This window comes from Moschus berezovskii, chromosome 16 (assembly GCF_049115385.1).
Source record: "Moschus berezovskii isolate FMDL1 chromosome 16, NW_MosBer_1.0, whole genome shotgun sequence".
Taxonomy (NCBI): Eukaryota; Metazoa; Chordata; class Mammalia; order Artiodactyla; family Moschidae; genus Moschus; species Moschus berezovskii.
Window position 1 is genome coordinate 84,165,716 of NC_142475.1, and position 22,763 is coordinate 84,188,478.

Below are 22,763 nucleotides of genomic sequence, written 5' to 3' on the forward strand. Positions count from 1 at the left end.
AGCAGTTCAGCCGGCTCCTCCCTGCCCAGCCCCCGCTTGCTAATGGCATATGCAGGCGTCTGCGCTGCTTCTCCGCTGGGAGTTACCGTTTGGCAGGTAATCTGTGGATTTTTAAAAAATCTTAAAAAAAAAAGAGGGTTATGTGGCCCTCTGAGCGTCCAAGGCTCGCCACAGATTCGCCAGTGAGAGTGTTTCCTGGTGTTTGGAAACTTCTCTCTTTTTGAAGCCTCCCTTTCCAGGACAGAGCTCCGTCCTTACTTCTTTTGTCTCCCTTTTTATCTTTTATGTTTTTTCCTACCTCCTTTTGAAGACAATGGGCTGCTTTTCTGGGTGCCTGATGTCCTCTGCCAGCATTCAGAAGTTGTTTTGTGGACTTTACTCCGTGTTCAAATGTTCTTTTGATGAATTTGTGGGGGAGAGAGTGGTCTCGCCGTCCTATTCCTCCGCCATCTTGTTCCTTCCTATTCTTCCTATTTTTGAGAAAAGTTTAGAGTGTTTCCTGATGTGGCTATTACAAAATGCATTCTTGCTCCTGTCTCTATATGAATATATCCATGGACTTCTGCTTGATAAAATTTTGGATAGAATTGCTGGTTTACAGATTAAGTATATATTCTGCTTAAACTGGCAAATAGTTTCACAAACTAGTTATATGAATTACATTCCCATTAACACTATTTAAGTAGTTTTATTCCATTGTCTCACCAATATTAATATTACAAGGTGTTTATAAAAATTTTTTGTATGCTAGGTTTGTGTGTAGATACAAATATTTTATAGGTCTTATTTGCATTTCCCTAATCACCATTGAACTTGAAGATATGTGACATGTTACTCGGTTTTTTGAATATATCTTTGTTGAGAACCTGTTCATGATTTGCTTTTTTAAAAAATTCACTTCCATTAATTAATTGGGCAATATTCTGACATACTATAATGAATTAGACTTAAATCACATTAATATTTCTAGCTCTGCCACTTAACACTTGTAATCTGTGGCAGTCATTTAATGGCTGTTTGTTTCAGGTTCTCCCAAGTACAAATCTAAGACAGTAACATCACCTGTCTCAATTGTTCCAATGGCCATTGACATAATATCTGTAAATATCTGGGGGGAAAGATCTGTAAAATATGTGCTGATTACTGTTTGGCATATAAGCAACACCATACATGGCTTGTCTATTAATCTACCTTCTAATGTTTTTGCAAACTATACTCTATGTTTGGTCTTTCACTAGTATCACTTGTTATTCTAACACCCACACTAAGCTTAATAAACTCTGAAGTCATCCAATATTTTTTTTCTGCTTTAAAAATGCAGAATAAAAACCATTTTAGCTACCATCTCTTCCTCTCTCTTTTTGTTTTCAGTAAGTCAGTTCTGTGTTTTGAACTATCCAAATTTATACTTGTTCCATATGGTCTGTATTTATGTTTATTTAGTCACAAATTTGTTCTCATTGATGGATTTATTTTCTTTGTGTTAAGTGTTAATCTCTCAGTCATGTCTGACTCTTTGTGACCCTATGGACTGTAGCTCGCCAAGTTCTTCTGTCCATGGAATTCTCCAGGAAAGAATACTGGAATGGGTTGCCATTTCTTTTCCAGGGGATTTTATCAACCCAGGGATTGAACCTGGGTCTCCTGCATTATAAGCAGATTCTTTACCTTCTGAGTCACCAGGAAAGTTCTTGTTTTCCTTGTACTCCATCCTAATTGGAAAGTTTCTTCACAAGTTCTAGTTGTCCACTTTACTCTTTATAATCCCATGACTTTCATGTTAACCTTTATTTTTTTAAAATACTAAATGTATAATATAAATATATATATTTATATAATATAAATATATAATATATATATAATATAATATATATAATGTATAATATAAATTCAATATCTGAAGTTAACAGTATCATTTCCTGTTTTTCTGGAAATTTGCATGAGCAAGGACTTTATCTATGGAAGTTCCTTCATGTATGAGTGGTTGATAGTTCATTTCTGTATTTATGGTTTTCCAGTCCCACAAACCTTATTTTAAACTAGGAACACTTTAAATTCATTTTAAATGAATTAGTTCATGAAAGCACTGTAAATCTAAACCCAAATGACAAAAGAATTAACTTTTTTTTTTTTTTTGGATTTTCAATAAAAATTATTTTTAACTTGCCCATTCATCAAAACCTAAGTAAACGACTTTGATTTTGTTGTTGCTGCTGTTATTGTTGACTCTATACCTCTGTAGAAATTATAGGCCTACAACAATCTTAATTTCATGAGAGACGTCTATTTTAGCTCCTTGCTTTGTCTGAACCTTATCATTGGCCTCTCATATTCCATCAGATGATTATACTTAAAGTCAAAGTTACCTTTAGATGACCTGTTGGCCTCAGCATGTATAAAACACAAGTCTACATGATTGGAAGAGGTGGTGCTGGATTGGACCATCTCTCATCACTTTGAGATTTGAATTGCAGTATCTTTGTCTCTAAACAGGAAAAACAATTTCAGTTCCACAGAGTTTCCATTGAAAATAAGTATTTCCTACTCTTAATATTCTGTGAAATAAAATAAGGTAAAGGACTGTGTGGTTTGCAAATTGCTATTCAAATGTGAAGTATTACTATTATTATATTATGTATAATATATTATGAATTCTTTTATATTATTATAGCTGTGTTTTAAGCAATATGGGTTGACATAATAGTTTTAGACACATGTATTATCAAGAAAGCTGAGCACTGAAGAATTGATGCTTTTGAACTGTGGTGTTGGAGAAGATGCTTGAGAGTCCCTTGGACTATAAGGAGATCAAACTAGTCAATCTTAGAGGAAGTCAGTCCTGAATATTCATTGGGAGGACTGATGCTGAAGCTGAAACTCCAATACTTTGGTCTCCTGATGAGAAGAACTGACTCACTGGAAAAGACCTTGATTCTGGGAAGACTGAAGGCAGGAGGAGAAGGGGATGACAGAGGATGAGATGATTAGATAGAATTACTGACTCCATGGACATGAGTTTGTGCAAGCTCCTGAAGTTGGTGATTGACAGGGAAGCCTGGCGTGCTGAGGTCCATGGAGTTGCAAAGAGTTGGACATGACTGAGTGACTGAACTGAACTGATTATCAAGTCACTTTTTATCTCTTTGTGTGTTTGTGTTAGTTGCTCAGTCGTGTCCGACTCCTTGTGATCCCATAGACTGTATCTCACTGGGAACCTCTGTCTGTGAAATTCTCCAGGCAAAAATACTGGCATGGGTTTCCATTTTCTTATCCAGGGCTCCTGTAGGAGAAATTAGAATTGGATGCTTCAAGTCTGAGGAAACTATGTAAATCTATGTATATTTCTTTACATAGACTTTTAGGTAGCACTAAACTTGACCAATTAATCTTTCCCACCCCCCCCAAAAAAAAGTCCCAAGGAAAATAAAAAGCCGGAGATAGATCCTGGGAGAAAAGTGTGATTTGCTGAGGACCATGTTCCAGGCTAAAGAGAGTGCTGATGGAAGCAGGGTATAGAACTGAGCTGATGGGTGAGGGTAAAGGAGTGAGACGTACTGTTGACTGAGTGAGTTCGTGGAGGCTCAGAAAAGGTCACAGCAAGATAAACTGCCATGGCTTGTTGATTACTTCGAATTAAATTTACTTGAGAAACGCCTATCGAAAAATAATAAAAACACATTCTAGCCCTCCACTTTTCCTCAAAGGTGGAAAATAAATCTCACCTGTGAAGGTACCCTCTGAACACCAGGAAGATAGAAATCATCCTTATCACCAGTGTTAGAGAATTCAAGTCAAGAAAACTAAATCAACTGTGACTTTTTCATTAGAGCACAACCCCAAGCACAGGTCCCTTTATTTTGTAAAATCTTCACAAATAATTGTCTGGAACTGATACATAAGCAATTTGCTTTTGTCACTTTGGGTGTCTCTTTCTATGAGACCTCTGCACATGTGAGTTTTTTTTTTTTCCTCCTCTTTATATATCTGTGTAAACTTAATTATAGACCAGTCAAAAGAAGTCAAGCAAGGTAAGGAGGAAAGTTTCCCTTCTTTGAAAGTTCAAGTGTTTGTTTTCAGTGGTAAGGAAGGCATGCTTATTTAGTTAAGTTGAGCAAAAATAATTTTTTGAAAGTTACCAGCTACATTTTATAGCAAATCACTCCATTAAAAGACAGTCTAAAACAATGACCAATTCCTTCCAAAAGAAAATACTATTCCAGCGTTAATATTTTTTATTCTCTAAGATATAAATTAGTTTTTTGACTGATGTTGATTCCTCAATGTATAAGTTCTTAATTTGGGGTCTGGGCAAGCAAAGCCTTCTTGGAGAATTCAAAATTCCTATTGACAAGGATGCTCAAATACACTTTAGTAAGATTTTCTCCATGAAAATTTCCCCTATCTCTTTAAGAAAAGGATATGTATTTGAACAAATTATTGAACTAAACAATAGGAAGAAGTTATTGTCTATAGAAAATAAAAATTCTTAAGAACAGTAGCATTGAATTTATCTATTAATAGAAAGCAGTTTCCTGCTGAACAATTCTTTGATCAAAGCTTCTTTCACATCCTTGTTCCTCAGACTGTAGATCACAGGGTTCAACATGGAATCATTGTGGTGTAAAACACAGCCACCATTTTCCCCTGCTGCTTGGACTCTTCTGAAGGGGGTCTAAGATACATGAAGAAAAGAGTTGTATAGAAGATGGTGACAGCTCTCAGATGGGAGCCACAGGTAGAGACAGCTTTGTGCCTGTCTTCTGTGGAATGAATCCTCAATGTGGCAGGAAAAATGTAGATGTAAGAAATGAGGATGATGATGAAAGAACAAGTGAAGTTAAAACCAGCCACAACAAGCATGGACAACTCTTTATTATAGGTGTCGGAACAAGCCAGCTTAATCAGCAGTGGGTCAGCACAGTAGAAGTGATTAATTTCTTTGTGACCAGAGAAGGCTAGGTTGTAGGGCCACATGGTTTCCATAAGGCCAGTGAGCGCTCCATATACATAAGGCACTGTGATGAGGGATGTGTACACCCTCTTAGACATTCTGCTGCCATAAATTAGGGGGTTGCAAATGGCCATGTACCAATCAAAGGCCATGACAGCCAGGATGTAGATCCCTACATGGCCCAAGGCAATAAAAAAGTAACACTGAACCATGCAAGCTGTATAAGAAATGGTTTTCCTCTCTGATAAGAAAATTCCCAACATCTTTGGAGTCACATTGGAAGAGAAACACACATCCACAAACGATAAGTGGCTCAGGAAAAAGTACTTTGGGGTGTGGAGGCGGGCATTGACCCTGATGAGGACAATCATGCCAAGATTTCCTGCCACTGTGACCATATAAATGGTGAAAAACAGCACAAAGAAGAGAATCTGCAATTCCTGGGTACTAGATAGTCCAAAGAGAATGAACTCAGTCACTAATGTGAAGTTTCTACTCATGATTTCCTTCATGAAATATTGACCTTTACATTTATATTGGATTGCAATAAAGTGGAAAAATTGATATGGCTATGTCACTAGTGACTTTCTCACCAATTTCTTTTCCTTCTCTTTCTTTCTTATTGCTCTGTTTCGACTCTTGTTCATTCTCAGTAAGCACAGTCTCACCCTGGCAATGAAATCTTGTGATATTCAAAGCATCTCTTTCATTTTTGACATGGCTCTCCTTTTTTTTTCTTTAATTTCCCTATTTCCCTTCTAATTGTGCTTCTCTCACTTTTTTCTTTATCCCCTTTCTCCTTCTCTTTCCCTGCCCTGGTATCTTTATTTGAAAAATATGCTTTATGGGCATCAGTTCAGTTCAGTTCACTCGCTCAGTCATGTCCGACTCTTAGCGACCCCATGGACTGCAGCCTACCAGTCCTCCATCCATGGGATTTTCCAGGCAATAGTACTGGAGTGGGGTGCTGTTGCCTTCTCCGCACAAACAAGTGAGGGTGAAGTAATTACTTTTTTAGATAATAATTCTTCAATACATGAGTTCTCTGGAGAAATAACAATTGGGCACAATGCAGATTTACCATGGGATCCAATCTTCAGTCTCAATATTTTTCTTCTTACACTGGGAAGTCCACACCATAGTAATGATGTCTGCCATGGATGCTCATACTACATTATATTTGCCATATTAGCTTAATGCAATTTCTTCCACACCATTATTGTAACTTTGTGTCACAATGTGTTAGCACCTTACTTAGTTTTATGGGTTGAATTGTGTTCTTTTAAATGGCAATCTACTCCAGTATCTTCCCTTGAGAATCCTATGGACAGAGGAGTCCACAGGGCCACAAAGAGTCGGACACGACTGAGTGACTAACACACACACACACACACACACACACACACACACAATCCATTTTGGCTTCCCTTGTGGCTCAGGTGGTAAAGAATCCGCCTGCAATGTGGGAGACCTGGGTTCAACCCCTGGGTTGGGAAGATCCCCTGGAGAAGGGAAAGGCTACCCACTTCAGTAGTCTGGCCTGTAGAATTCCATGGACTGTGTAGTCCATTAAATGGACTGAGCGACTTTCATTTCACTTCATAATCCATATTTCAAAATCTCTGCTTCAGTATTTCAGAATATGAATGAATTTTGAGACAGCGCCTTTAAAGAGGAAATTAAAGTGTCATGGGTTCATATGAGTTGGTCTAAATCCAAGATGACTGCTGTTTTTATTATTATTATTTTTTTAAAAAAGGATATCAATACACAGAAACTCAGAGAGGATAGAGTACTTACAGACACAGGGAAATGGCACCCATCTACAAGCCAGAGAGAGGCTTCAGTATGAAACCAACTCTACTGACACTTTGATCTTGAATTCATAGCCTCCAAACTGGGAGGAAATCAATCTCTCTGGTTTAAGCCAGCCAGTGTGTGGTACTTAGTTATGGCAGTCCTAGCAAATCGATATGCTCTGTGTTCTACAGACAAACAGAATGCTTTGATATTGGATTGAAGCTTTTTTTTTTTCCCTCTGAAGACTAGCATCATTTTTATATCTTTTAAATATTTATAGTGAAGTTTAATACATACAAAATGTGCACAACGCAAACATACAGCTTAATGAATTTTTAACACAGTAAACAAACTTATAAGACACAAGTTCTAAAGCAAGGAGAAGATTAACACTACTTCAGATCCACGTCTCACCTTCTTTCTCAGTTACTGTCCCTCAAGTCAGCTGCATCTTCACTTGTATTGGGCTTCCCTGGTCATTCAGATGGTAAAGAATCTGCCTGCAGTGTGGGAGACCCGGGTTCGATCCCTGGGTCAGAAGATCCCCTGGAGAAGGAACTGGCAACCCACTCCAGCATTCTTGCCTGGAGAATGCCATGGACAGAGGAGCCTGGCGGACCATGGGATGGCAAAGAGTCGGGCACGATGTAGCGACTACATGACGTGATAATGATTTGATTATTTGTATCATTGTAGATCATTGTGTTTGTTTCTGCATTTTACATAACTGGAATCAAACTACATATTCTTCCATGTATTGCCTTCTGGTGATCACTGAATGTCTGATTATTGTGTGGATTATTGTTTAAGTTTGTTTGAAATGGTATAGTAAAAATACCATAAACAAGTAGCTAGTTTCTTCCTGAGAGGTTAGTGGAACTCAGCTTTTGTTCAGTGATTTGGAAGACAAGGGTGATTCATCGCAATGCATCTTAGGATCTAGACAGAGGGAAGTAGTCAATACAACCCTAAATCTGTAAATAAATGGGGAGCTGAAGTGACAGCAAAGATAAAGAGCAGATAAGTAACCAACTGGGCTTTGCTGGCTGCTCATCAGTAAAGATTCTACCTGCAATGTAGGAGCCAAAGGAGACTCGGGTTCGACCCCTGGTTTGGGAGGATACCATAGAGGAGGGCACTGTAACCTACATGAGTATTCTTGCCTGGAGAATTCATGGACAGAAGAGCCTGTCTGGCTACAGTCCATAGGGTCACAACGAGTCGGACATGACTGAAGAGACTCAGCATGCACACATGCAAATAACCAATTCATATGTGTTTTTTTTTTTTTTTTTGTAAAGTATATCCCTAGATGAAAGCAAAAACTACACATCTTGGTGAGGAATAAAAAAGGTCTGGGAAGGAGAGTGTCATTTGTCAGATTAACAATGGTGGCCCTGTAGTCACTCTCTACCTTGGCTAAAAAAAATAATTGTTCTTCACAGAGTTCTTGTCTCTCAGAAATATAACAAATAATGACAAAGTCTTACACCCTTCTTGTCACTGCTCAGATTTGGAAGTATTTGTGGTTCCTATCTATAACAAATTTAATCCTACACATGTTAGCAAAGCATTCCCGTCCCACCTCATGTGATCCTGTGTACTATTTCTCAATTTTCTATCCATGATCAGTGCCCCAGGCATGATCAAGCTATTTTCCTTCCATCAGTTGCCTCTTATTGCCTCTTTCTTTAGAAAATGCCTTTGCACCAGTCTTCTATCTTTTTGAAATTCTACTCTGGTCCCAAAGCCTAGCTTTATTCTAAAAGTCTTAGTCAGAATTAATTTTTTCTTTCTCTTCACAAAACATTTTTATAAAAAATTCATCAACTGTTTCCCTTATCATAGAAAGTTGTATGGTAAATAAATGTGAATTTTCTTCATAAATAGACATGGCAGTGGGTATATATTTAATCATTTTTAAAACCTATGTTTTCTACCTTTGACAAACCTTAATAACTTGTGTTGAGCTAAGTTAACATATACCATGAATATATTTTTATCAGATATATTATCAGATAATTTCTAAAAAAAAATCTCTATCAGTTGAGGTGTGAAATAAAGGAAACTTTCCCTCAACATAGTCTTGCCTAGCTGAAGCAAACTTCCATTAAGGTTATCAAATAGAGAAAGTCTTCTAGGAAAAATCCATTTTATTATAATAGAATTCTCAACCCAAAATCATCAAAATAAGCAATAGTTCAAAATATACTGCAATTTCCAAATCAATGACTATGTTTACACACATTCTGATTTTCTAAGTTCAATAATGAGTATCATATTATTTCTTTAAAACTCAGGAAAATTTATTCAACAATTAAATTTCTATTGAACATCTACTTGTAGATTGTGAGGTAGATGAGTTTTAAAGTAAGGAATCAAGGATTCAGAGCCAAGGATTTTAAGTAAGTCACTGATATAAATTTTACTTGACTCAAGATTGAATATTTTTAAAAAACATAATATTTATTCTATTATTCAAATAAAACAGACAAAAAATAATGTTTACAATATCCCATAGTAAAAAGATAATCAAATATGAGCCGTTCAAATTTTTCAGGTAGTGATTCTTCATCCTTATGGATAAAGAATAATATGTAGTAATTCAAATGTGGTATTCTTTATATTCTTTCTATTTATTTGGCAGTTCAAATGAAGAATTACAAACATGTAGGAGAGACACTACTTCAATTTTGCTCTTCATGCTTCCAAGGAAGTACCATATTCATAAGAGGATTACAAAGCAGGGATATTTTTCCAGCTTGCAAAGATTAAAAAGATGGAAAATTCATTTGTAAAACTGCAAATTTTTGAGATTACCTATATCCTCAGCCATATTTTGGAGTTCCAATATGATCTATGATAAATAACAATTTCATTTGATCTTAGTAGTTACAAAGTGGCAAGACACCATAATGTTGCTCCATATCACCAGCTCTGCAAGTGCACTGGGATGGCCCAGAGGGATGATATGGGGAGGGAGGTGGGAGGGGTGTTCAAGATGGGGACACATGTATACCCGGGGCGGATTCATGTCAATGTATGGCAAAACCAATACAATATTGTAAAGTATTTAGCCTCCAATTAAAATAAATACATTGAAAAAGAAAGAAAACAACTGTGATGCTGTATACAAATTTATGTGAAACCTCATGTATAGGCAATGTTAGCTACATAAGTGTACATATTAGACTTAACTACATGAAAAGTACATGAAAGTACATGAAAAGTAGGTAATCATATGGATGTAATGGTCACAGAGAGCAGCAGGAATGAAACCTTGAGTTACCAGGAATGTAATCATTTTATACTCCTCGAATAAGTTGGACAAGGAAATGACTTTTTTAAGCAAAATGTTAACCAGAATGTGTGAGACTGGCAGACTGGCAAAGTGGCAGAATGAGGGTATGAATCTCAAAGTTAGGTCTAAGTTTTCAACAAGAAAGAGAATACCGGGAAATAGGAATAAGATGAGGAAGACAAGTTGCAAAACTGAAGAACTGGTCAGTTTCAGGAGGCTAAAATCCTTCTTTCATGTTTGATTTATTCTGAACATTTCCAGTTTAATTCTTCTGTTTAAGGAAATAAAAACAGATTTATTACACATGAATAAGTTATACACATTTATGATACCATCAGTGTGTTAACATGGTGTCTATGTAATTTCCACTTTGTAAAAGTTGTCTATACTCCTATCTATCCATCTATGTGCCTTCTATCCATCACATGCCTATGTTTTTGGGAGCACTGACTATGTACCAGGCTAAGTAATAGAGAAATAATTGCTTTCAAAATTGTATCTGGCCTTAAGACGTTTATTTAAAAGGATTTCTTGGTGGCTTAAATGGTAAGCAGTCTCCCTGCAATGTGGGAGAGCCGGGTTTGATCCCTGGGTTAGGAAGATCCCCTGGAGAAGGAAATGGCAACCCACTCCAGTACTCTTGCCTGAAAAATTCCATGGACAGAGGAGCCTGGCAGGCTACAGTCCGTGGGGTTGCAAAGAGTCAGACACAACTGAGTGATTTAACTTTTCAATTTTTTAAAAAGGCATTTATAGTATCATGGGAAACATTGGTTTAAATTAAATAACCAAACCTATAAGGGTATTATATCTAAACAGTAATAAATGTAATAATGGAAAAATAAAGAAAGCTATGAGGAGAGTCTCAAACAAGTGAGTAATTTTCTATTTAATCATAAAATGAGTTAATTTTATTGAGTGAAAGTTATGCAACAAGCACTGTTCTAAACATTTTAAGTATTAATCCATTTCCTCTACACAGCTTCCCTGTTAGAAAGCACCATATATTAATCTCACAGATGAGAAAACTGGGGCAGGGAGTGGCTGAGTAACCTGCTCAGTGAATCTGATTCCAGAATTGATGCTTTTAACTCTTAATTTAGTTGACAAATGATGGAGTCAGGATCTGATTATAAATCTTACTTTATTAAACATGTTGAATTTGTTATACATAATAAGACAGGATGTCTTCTCATGATGGATTACATCATTCAGTGTCCAGCAACTGTTAAATACCTGGTCAATAACATTATTGGAAGACAGAAAATGATAGCTTTATTCATTGTGTGGTTTTTGTCATCAACAAATTATAGTGAAAAAAAGGATGGTATAGTAGAAAAAAGCAATAAACTTGGAAGTCAAACATATTTGAAATAGTCTTCAAAGCTACCCACTCCAGTATTCACACAAACTTGGGGTTCCCTCATAGCTCAGTTAGTAAAGAATCTGCCTGCAATTCAGGAGACCCTAGTTCAACTCCTGGGTTGGGAAGATCCTCTGGAGAAGGGATAGGCTACCCACTTCAGTATTCTTGGGCTTCCCTTGTGGCTCAGCTGGTAAAGAATCTGCCCACAATGCGGGAGACCTGGGTTCGATCCCTGCGTTGGGAAGTTCCCCTGAAGAAGGGAATGGCTACCCACTCCATTATTCTGGCCTGGAGAATTCCATGGATACAGTCCATGGGGTCACAAAGAGTCTGACACAACTGAGCCACTTTCACTTTTCACTTTCTAAGTTATGCGATTTTAGGTTAGTAATCTGTAGTCTCTGTATGCTCGTCTCTAAAATGGGAACTATAATACTGAAATAATAGTATTGGTGAAAACATTAAGTGGAACAACAGCTATTAAGTTGGCCAGAAAGATTTGTTCGGGTTGTCTGCAAGATCTGATGGAAGAACTCGAACAAACATTTTGGCCAATCCAATATTAAAACAGTGCCTGATCTTTGAAAAGTATTATTATTTCTTTTTCTCTCCTCCATGTGTACATGTCTGAGTGTGAAAATCTAAACATTCTTCAAGTATCCACTACTCCAAAGAAAACATGTTTGAATAAAAATATTAGACTTATAGCATTACTATTTCCTGAAATACTCAACTATTTGTTTAAACACCAGGATTGGTTTTCATTAAAAAAATAAAATACTAGTTAGAGCTAATGGTCTTTTGGATAGGTGGAAAGGAAAATGTAGCTATGTTGCAATAGTTATTTTTCCTTAGGAAAGTGCATCAGATATGCAGATAATACCACTCTAATGGCAGAAAGTGAAGAGGAACTAACGAGCCTGTTGATGAGGGTGAAAGAGGAGAGTGAAAAAGCTGGTTTGAAATTTAGCATTCAAAGAACTAAGATCATGGTATCCAGTCTGATCACTTTGCGGCAAGTTCAGTTCAGTTCAGTTCAGTTGCTCAGTCGTGTCCGACTCTTTGCGACCCCATGAATCACAGCACTCCAGGCCTCCCTATCCATCACCAACTCCCGGAGTTCACTCAAACTCATGTCCATTGAGTCGGTGATGCCATCCAGCCATCTCATCTCTGTCGTCCCTTTTTCCTCCCGCCGCCAATCCTTCCCAGCATCAGAGTCTTTTCCAGTGAGTCAACTCGTTGCATGAGGTGGCCAAAGTATTGGAGTTTCAGCTTTAGCATCAGTCCTTCCAATGAACACCCAGGATTGATCTCCTTTAGAATGGACTGGTTGGATCTCCTTGCAGTCCAAGGGACTTTCAAGAGTCTTCTCCAGCACCACAGTTCAAAAGCATCAATTCTTCGGCAATCAGCTTTCTTCACAGTCCAACTCTCACATCCATACATGACCACGGGAAAAACCATAGCCTTGACTAGATGGACCTTGGTTGGCAAAGTAATGTCTCTGCTTTTTAATATACTATCTAGGCTGGTCATAGCTTTCCTTCCAAGGAGTAAGCGTCTTTTAATTTCATGGATGCAATCAGCATCCAAAGTGATTTTGAAGCCCCCAAAAATAAATTCTGAGACTGTTTCCAGTGTTTTCCCATCTATTACCCATGAAGTGATGGGACCAGATGCCATGACCTTCGTTTTCTGAATGTTGAGCTTCAAACCAACCTTTTCACTCTCCTCTTTCACTTTCATCAAGAGGCTTTTGAGTTCCTCTTCACTTTCTGCCATAAGGGTGGTGTCATCTGCATATCTGAGGTTATTGATATTTCTCCCAGCAATCTTGATTCCAGCTTGTGCTTCTTCCAGCCCAGCGTTCCTCATGATGTACTCTGCATATAAGTTAAATAAGCAGGTGACAATATACAGCCTTGACGTACTCCTTTTCCTATTTGGAACCAGTCTGTTGTTCCATGTACAGTTCTGACTGTTGCTTCCTGATCTTCATACATGTTTCTCAAGAGGCAGGTCAGGTGGTCTGGTATTCCCATCTCTTTCAGAATTTTCCACAGTTTATTGTGATCCACACAGTCAAAGGCTTTGGCATAGTCAATGAAGCAGAAATAGATGTTTTTCTGGAACTCTCTTGCTTTCTCCATGATCCAGCGGATGTTGGCAATTTGATCTCTGGTGCCTCTGCCTTTTCTAAAACCTGCTTAAACATCTGGGAGTTCATGGTTCACATATTGCTGAAGCCTGGCTTGGAGAATTTTGAGCATGAGTTTAGTAACGTGTGAGATGAGTGCAATTGTGTGGTAGTTTGAGCATTCTTTGCCATTGTCTTTCTTTGAGATTGGAATGAAGACTGACTTTTCCAGTCCTGTGGCCACTGCTGAGTTTTCCAAATTTGCTGGCATATTGAGTGCAGCACTTTCACATCATCATCTTTCAAGATTTGAACTTGCTCAACTGGAATTCCATCACCTCCACTAGCTTTGTTTGTAGTGATGCTTTCCCAGACCCACTTGACTTCACATTCCAAGATGTCTGGCTCTAGGTCAGTGATCACGTTATCGTAGAAGTGACAGACTTTATATTTTTGGGATCCAAAATGACTGTGGATGGTGACTGCATCCTTGAAATTAAATGACATTTGCTCCTTGGAAGGAAAGCTATGACCAACCTAGCCAGCATATTAAAGAGCAACGACACCAATTGGCTGATGAAGGTCCGTCTCGTCAAAGCTATCTTTTCCAGTAGTCATGTGTGGGTGTAAGAGCTGGATCATAGTGAAGGCTGCATGTTGAAGAATTGATGCTTTTGAATTGTGGCACTGGAGGAGATTCTTGAGAGTTCCTTGGACAGCACGGAGATCAAACCAGTCAATCCTAAAGGAAATCAGTCCTTAATATTCATTGGAAGGACTGATGCTGAAGCTCCAAAAATTTGGCCACCTGACACAAAGAGCAGACTCATTGGGAAAGACCCTGATGCTGGGAGAGATTGAAGGCAGAAGGAGAAGCGGGTGGGATAGGATGAGCTGATTAGATAGCACAACAGACTCAATGGACATGAGACAGTGGAGAAGAGGGAAGCCTGGTATGCTGTAGTCCATGGGGTCACAGAGAGTTGGACACAACTTAGTGACTGAACAGCAAACAACAACAGGGAAAGTTCATTAAATATTTTCTATTTTCTCATGGAAACATCAATCATCACATCGCTCAATTTGTTCAGTAACCGTAGGATCTGTCAGATTTAACTTTAAAAGGTGAAGAACAGTGATTTAAGAGACTATTCTAACATTTTTCAAGAGAGATTTTTATCATTAATAAAGTTATTCCCTAATTTTTAGGTAAAAACTCAAGGTACTCTGTCCATGGGATTCGCCAGGCAAAAATACTAGAGTGGGTTGCCATCCTCTTCCCCTGGGGATATTCCCAACCCAGGGATTGAACCCAGGTGTCCCACATTGCAGGCAGATTCTTTACCATCTGAGTTACCAGGGAAGCCCAGGGTCTAATGAAGCACTTCACTACTTCAAAAAGTGTTTCCTGAGCACATACATATTCTATGGCCAACACAGTGTTCAATAGAAACTAACAAACCAGGTTATCTGAGGCCAATTAGTCAATTCATGAAAGTAGTGGATGAAATCCTCTTATGTCTCAAACGTGCATGAGCGCGTAACTATGAGCACCATATCGCTAGTGTCAGTTATAAACATCAGTGACAGTGTGGGTCACCTGAATTTCTGAACAGTACTGTTGGCTTAAAAATAATGCTTCCTCAGAGTCACTCGGTTCTTCCAAAAACTGTCATATTTGCAAAAAGGGAGGCACTTTGTTCACTTTCAAAATGGGCCTTTTTTTTAAAGCTTCAATCATTACTGAAACATTATTTAGTGTCAAGCCCATCTAGATAGAGGCATGGACCCTGGGATCACAACATTTGAAATAATAAAAGGGCTAGTTTTACATAACTGAATATGTTTGTATGCTTAAAAACAATAGATCTTTAGATGTTTAAGTAGAATTCAACAAACTATAAATTGAATGTTAAAAGTCAAAAGAATAGCTATTTATTTGTATGTATGTTTTAACAAAATTTATAGGCAATCTGATTTTCAAAATAAAGTTATTTTGATAACAATATCTAGTAATGGAAAGATTGAAATAATTGTATGGGATAATCTGTAATTAATGACTATAAAAATATTCAGCAAAAATAAGCTCTAAGGTGAAAAGGATGCTTTGAAATACAAATGAAAAAAAAGGTGTCAATTGGGGGGATAATATTTGTATCATTCTTTTCCTTTGAAAGTAACATCCGACACTGATTTTGTTCAGACACTGCTTGATCTGACATTATATTGAATGGGACTTATTGGTATATTTTGACAGGTGCATAAAAGATGAACAAGTTTTTGTTTTGTGCAATTATAAGACTCACTTCAATTTACTCAGAATAAATAGATTCTTTCCTCAATAGCATCAGCCCTTTCCCTTTCTTTATTATAGCACTTAGCACAATTTTTTGACTTGTATGTTTACAGTTTCATAAAACTGTGCAGCACTAGTTCTCCTTGCAGGTTCCTTGGTACATGAAGCAGTTCTTGGCTCATTGTAGATGCCTGCTAAACATTCATCAGCTTGGATATATAAGAATTAATTGTGACAAAGGACAATTGTGGGTAAAATTTGAACTATGTTATTGACAGAAAATATCTGCCACATTCTGGAAAAATAGATTACTAGAGAGGAGAGAAAGCATGAAAACCCTAGGAGGTCAGAGTGACGTTGATAAACTCTAGAGATGATGTAATTCCTCCGGAGGCAAACCCTAAATCTTTGTTTGAACCAATCTTTGTTTGAACAAACATATTCATTTCAGGAAATAATACAAAAAAATTAATTGTTTGGAAATTTTTGCTTTCTGTTATGGCCTAAGGAGGAAAATGTCTGATTGAAAATGACTGTCACAGGTGGAGAAAAATAAATGGGTGTCATTCATGGACATGAGGGTGCCATAACACATTGTCTCCCTGAAGTGACAGCAAGTCTTCTCAGCAGTTGTGATCACATTCTTCTAAACCATGGGATCAAAGTCCCTGCATGGTAAATGCTACAAAATTATAAAATATTATAATTTAGCTCACCATAGTCAATATGTGTTATTAACAATTTTGTATATATATGCACATATATGGCCATATACAAAATTGTTAATAATGGTAAATTTGAGAAGTGAGATTGGAAGATCAGAGTGGGACAAAGAAAAGGAAATCTTTTACTTTATATTCTTTTAGAGATTAAATGTTTTGCTATGAGAATGTATAACTTATTAATGTAAAATTAATGTATATACACAGATGTAAACATAAAAGTGAAATACCTACATATATAATGCCCAACTTTTTACACATAATGCACTTCCATGTCACCTGTAGAATTATAAACTGAGTCTTTAGCTTTTCTGTCATTAGCTTATAGCTTTTAATCATGGATTTAAAATCGACATTTCTGTAATGCAGTTAAACTTGGATCCAGTTCTCATAAATATAACTTTTAATACATAAAGAAAAAGATACTGCAATTTTAGCTCAAAAGTACCTTTCTTCTAATCAGTTTCCAAAAGGCTTGTTTCACATCCTTGTTCCTCAAACTGTAAATGATGGGGTTCAACATAGGGCTTACAAAAGTGTAGAAAACAGCAATGATTTTGGACTGCTCCACTGACCGGTCTGTGGGAGGTCTAACGTACATACAGAACAGGGTCCCATAAAACACAGTCACTGCTGCCAGATGGGACCCACAGGTGGAAAAAGCTTTGCGCCTGCCTTCAGCAGAGTGCATCCTCAGGATGGCAGTGAGAATGAAAATGTAGGAGATGAGGATTATGAGAAGAGAGTTGGAGAGGTTAAATCCAGCCACCACAAACATGGATATCTCTTTAATGTAAGTGTCAGAGCAGGAGAGTCGAATGAGGGGTGGGTCAGCGCAATAGAAGTGATTAATGACATTGGAGCCACAGAAGGTCAAGCGGTATGTCCACATGGTTTCCATCAGGCCACTAAGGAACCCGTAGGTATATGGACCAGCAATCAGGCAAATGCAGACCCCTTTGGACATCTTGCTGCTATAAATCAAAGGATTACAGATGGCCATGTACCTATCATAAGCCATCACAGCTAGCATGTAATATTCAGTAATCACCATGGCAATGAAAAAATAGCACTGGACTAAACAAGCAGTGTAGGAAATGGTTTTTTTCTCTGATAAGAAATTCACCAACATCTTGGGAGTCACATTAGTGGAATAGCACAGATCCAAGCAGGATAAACTGGCAAGAAAGAAGTACATAGGGGTGTGGAGGCGCGAATCTATCCTGATCAATAGCAACATCCCAAGGTTCCCTCCCACGGTGATCAGATAGATCCCCAGGAACAGCAGAAAGAGGATGGGCTGAAGATCTGGACGATCTGTTAATCCCAAAAGGACAAATTCAGTCACCAAGGTGGAATTTCCTCTGCCAACTTTCTTAGGTGCCAGCATTGTTCACTTAGATAAATTAAAATAAGAAATGAATGAGAAGTCCATCATGCATTTCTTCTCTCTTTCTTGTATTCCTTTTCTCTCTTTTTCTTCTACCCTCACTTACCCTCACACATAACTATTATCAGACATAGTCTAAGACTGAAGGAGGTAAGACTTTTAATAAGGTCGTAATCCCTAATACTAGGTATACAATGTGCACATGATTCCCAAACAGAATGGCTCCTGTGTCTCCACCTTATTTTGGAATGAGGGAATTATGAGCCAAAGTTTATCTTAAAATGGCTTCAACCACCAACTATTACTTACAGATTGCTATAAAATTGTAGATTCATCATTTGTCTCAGAGATGATTCTGGACAAAATGGTGAACATGCTTGGAAACACTTTTGCAGTCTTTAATAGTATGTGCATATTTATTTGTTTATTAGTCATGCCACATGCAGGATCTTAGTTACCTGACCAGGGGTCAGGGACCTGGCCTGTGCCCCCTGCAGTGGAAGCAGAGTCTTAACCAGTGGACCACCATGGAAGCTTCCCAGTATGTGCATACTTAGAAAGTCAAACTTTGAGAATTGTATTTCCTACTTACTGTATTGTTGTTGTTGTTTAGTTGCTAAGTGATGCTCAACTCTTTTGTGACCCTATGGGCTATAGCCCACCAGGCTTCTCTATCCATAGGATTTCCCAGGCAAGAATACTGGAGTGGGTTGCCATTTGCTTCTTAAGGGGATCTTCCTGACCCAGGGATTGAACCTGCATCTCCTGCATTGGCAGGTGGATTCTTTACCACTGAGTATTAGAGTCCCACATTATAGGAATTTGAAGAAAAATTACTGAGGCCTATTTTACTGATCACTCATCTCCAACTCTTTGCTAACTCATGGAATATAGTCTGCCAGCCTCCTCTGTTCATGGAATTCTCCAGGCAAGCATACTATTGTGAGTAGTCATTCTCCTCTCCAAGGGATCTTCCCAACCCAGGAATCAAACCTGAGTCTTCCGCATTGCAGCCAGATTCTTTACAGTCTCAGCCACCAGGGAAGTCTCACTTTACTACTATGTTCCCGCAATACAGGAGGATGTAGGATTCCTATGTGAATAGACCAAAGACAAAGACTCCAGATTCAGAAATAACAAAGTCCTGTATGAATAAGAGGAAGAGTTTTTCATTCAGAAGAGTTTATGTGAATAAAGCAAGAGAGACTTGGATAGGGGAAAATAGAAGTGGCAAAAACTTAGATCATAGTTTTGTTTGCTTATCCATTTATTTATTCATTTTTCATTTATCCAAGATAGCACTTAAGGAGTTTATAGCATATGACAAAATTCAGTAACTTTGTGCTGCTAGTGGAACAGAAATTTGACTCTAACCTTCCTAGCATCACATAGTTCAATAGTTCAATTTAGGTCAATTTATGTAATAAATGAGATAGCTGGATGGCATCACCGGCTCTGTGGACATGAGTTTGAGTGAACTCCGGGAGTTGGTGATGGACAGGGAGGCCTGGCGTGCTGTGATTCATGGGGTCGTGGAGAGTCGGACACGACTGAGAGACTGAACTGAACTGAACTGATGTAATAAATCAATTATCTTCTTCACAGACTTGCAATGTCCAGAAGTTATAAAAAAAAAACTAATCAACAGAGATAGAATCATTCTTAATGCAGAGTTTACATGATACTAATTATAATGAAAGGATTATACTTTCAGGGAAAGATTATCAGTTCAGACAATAAAGATGATAATGAAAGAATGAAATGAGGAATTCTTGTTTCAGACTTCTCATTACAGATTTAGTATATTTTCATTGTGGATTCTCAATGTTGTCATGTGCTATTTTATAAGCTATATACTACATACAATAAGAAACAAAAACTCAAATGCCTGTGGGAGCCACTTAGAAAATAATGGTGAGTATGTGCCTGTGTGCCCAGTTGCTTTAGTCATATCTGACTCTTTGTGAGTCAGACCCCATGGGCTAAAGCCCAGCAGGTTCCTCTGTCATGGAATATTCCAGTCAAGAATACTGGAGTGTGTTGCCATGCCTTCCTCCAGGGGATCTTCCTTATCCAAGGACGGAACCTGTGTCTGTTAAATTTCCTGCATTGGCAGGTGGGTTCTTTACCACTAGTGCCACCTGGGAAGCCTGTCAGAGTAATTATAAGAATGAACTTAAGTGAACTAAGTGGTGGTTCCCAAGATAAATGTTCAGCAGCCACTCAGGATAGTCTAATTTTATTTATTTATTTTTTTAAGGATAGTCTAATTTTAACTGGCCACTCCAAGTTGTGTGTCCTAAGATTTTGTGTGTGTGTGTATGTGTATTAATCGCTCAGTTGTGTCACTCTTTGCAACCCCAAGGACTGTAACCTACCATCCTCCTCTGGCAACCCAATCCAGTATTCTTGCTTGGAAATCCCATGGATGACACAGTCACTGGGGTACAAAGAGTCAGGCATGACTGAGCAACTAATTCTTTCACTCACCAGAATGACAAGTCCATTTGGAAAGTATTCTTTTAGAATATATAAAGCTTCCATTTATGGCATAAAGATACTTATCTAATCTTTAAATCTCTACACTAATAACCCTAAATAACAGCACCTGTTTGGTCACTGTATTGCTTTTAACAACTAATAAAGACAAAAATACGACAAAGTTTCCTATAGATAAAGCTATGGTTTTTCCAGTAATCATGCATGGATGTGAGACTTCAACCATAAAGAAGGCTGAGCGCTGAAGAGCTGACACTTTTGAACTACTGTGCTGGAAACTCTTGAGAGTCCCTTGGACAGCAAGGAGATCAAATCCATCCATCCTAAAGGAAATCAATCCTGAATATCCATTGGAAGACTATGCTGAAGCTGAAGCTCCAGTACTTTGGCCACCTGATGCAAAGAACTGACTCAGTGGAAAAGATCCATATGCTGGGAAAAATTGAAGGCAAGAGGAGAAGGGAGCAACAGAAGATGAGATGGCAAAATGGCATCACTGACTCAACAGACATGAGTTTGAGCAAACTCGGAGCTAGTGATGGACAGAGAAGACTGGCATGCTACACTTCGTGGGGTTGCAAAGAGTTGTACATGACTTAGCAACTAAACAACAAAAGACAAAAATAGATAATCAAAAATAAAAGAGAGAATTTAATCTACTTCCTATTCTTGCCTTTAAATAGGTTCAATGACCGCACTCCTTAATTTAGGGGGAAAAAGACTATATTTTGATAGGAGTACTTCCTCCCATGCGCATCGTTGCTTCAATTTTATGAAGCAGTTAATGCTTTTCTATTTTATTTCACCTTTAGAAAAATCCTGAAACTGATACAAAGAAGATGTATTAATAATGAGGATAATGGGGCAGAGATAAACATTGTTTGCTACAACCTGAGTTTTTTATATTACTATTTTCAAAACTACTCAGCAGGGCTTCCCTGTGGCTCAGTGGTAAAGAACCTGCCTGTCAACTCAGCGAAGATGGGTTTGATCCCTGGTAGGAGGATCCCCGGAGAAGGCAATGGCAAGCCACTCCAATACTCTTGCCTAGAAAATCCCATGACGGAGGAGCCTGGTAGGCTGCAGTCCATGGGATTGCCAAGAGTCGGACACGACTGAGCGACTTCACTTTCACTTTTCACTTTCATGCATTGGAGAAGGAAAGGGCAACCCACTCCAGTGTTCTTGCCTGGGGAATCCCAGGGACGCGGGAGCCTGGTGGGCTGCTGTCTATGGGGTCGCAAAGAGTCGGACACGACTGAAGCAACTTAGCAGCAGCAGTAGCATCAGGAGGAGGATCCCACATGCTGCGGAGCAGCTAAGCCTGTGCACTACAACTACTTTGAAAGCAAATATTTTAAGTACTTTAAAATATTTATAATTTTCACACATTTTAAATTGTCTGTGTTGGAATTAGTAATATTAAGCTCTTTTTAAAATCATGTCTGCCTGAGTTTCTCCTCCACTGTCTTTTTTCACCCCTATTTTGCCATCCATGACACTATTATCAAGAGTGCTCTATTTACGCTTTGTTTCTAACTCACTTTAACGGCCTGTGGTAACTGGAAAACATAATTCTCAACATCTCAGTTAAAAATTCTTTGAAAACTTAAATGTTTATTTTACAAATATAAATGGCATTAAATATTTTTGATAAATTCAGTTGTTCCTTTAGAGTTAAAGTCTTTCTTTTTCCACTGAAAATATCTGAGCTTTTAATAGAAATTCAATTGAAGATTAGTTCTGTTTCCATAAGCAAATGGTTATAGAGCTTGAGATATGTCAGAGAATGATGTCCAGTGGCTATGAGAATGACCTTTGATAGCTTTCCATTTAATTTTTACTGCACGCAGTACTTCTTATGGTTAGAAATATTGTTTATTTGATACTTATCAAAGTCCACAACCCTTTCATTTTTAACTCTTTCTGATATGGAATACTAAATAATTTGTATTAAATTATTGTATCACTTATACCTCAATATGAAATAAAAAGCTTAAAGTTTGGGGAAAAATTATTGGAGACATTGCTGAACTAGTTTTAAAATAACCATGAATATTTTGTTCTCTGTTGGAGAAATATCACACACAAACATTAAGTAAACTTCAGTAAGGCAAGGAACTAGACATCCTTCTAAAAATGGTTTTCTCATGGGACATTGATATTCTTTTTTTTTAATGTTCAGTTTGAAATTCTGAGTCATTAGTAGTCAAGGTAGGTAGCAACCATTTTTTGAAAGTCTAGGTTACTTTTCTCAAGAAATGTAACTGAAATAAACTCCACATTAGGTTTCGCTGG

General features: G+C 37.8%; 2 protein-coding genes across 3 annotated transcripts; both read right to left on the reverse strand.

Moving 5' to 3' along the window:
- Positions 1-4,507: 4,507 nt before the first annotated feature.
- LOC129560326 (olfactory receptor 5M8-like) lies at positions 4,508-5,463 on the reverse strand. Its single transcript, XM_055432420.2, is given in 2 exon segments — positions 4,508-4,605; positions 4,608-5,463. Coding segments are annotated over 2 exon segments (954 nt in total).
- An 11,546-nt stretch (positions 5,464-17,009) lies between these two features.
- On the reverse strand, positions 17,010-22,594 carry LOC129560041 (olfactory receptor 5M5). 2 transcript variants are annotated; one of them, XM_088844627.1, is made up of 2 exons: positions 22,588-22,594; positions 17,010-17,938 (listed from the first exon to the last, which is right to left on the reverse strand). In XM_088844627.1, exons 1-2 carry the CDS (start codon positions 22,592-22,594, stop codon positions 17,010-17,012), a joined length of 936 nt encoding a protein of 311 aa, XP_088700753.1. The 2 variants fall into 2 exon arrangements, with proteins under 2 accessions (XP_088700753.1, XP_055287959.1); XM_055431984.1 differs by lacking the exon at positions 22,588-22,594 and having other exon boundaries at positions 17,010-17,966.
- Positions 22,595-22,763: the final 169 nt, after the last annotated feature.

Coding starts and splice junctions, on each gene's coding strand:
- LOC129560041 (XM_055431984.1), bottom strand. CDS start 17,966: ATGCTGGCACCTAAGAAAGTTGGCAGAGGAAATTCCACCTTGGTGACT.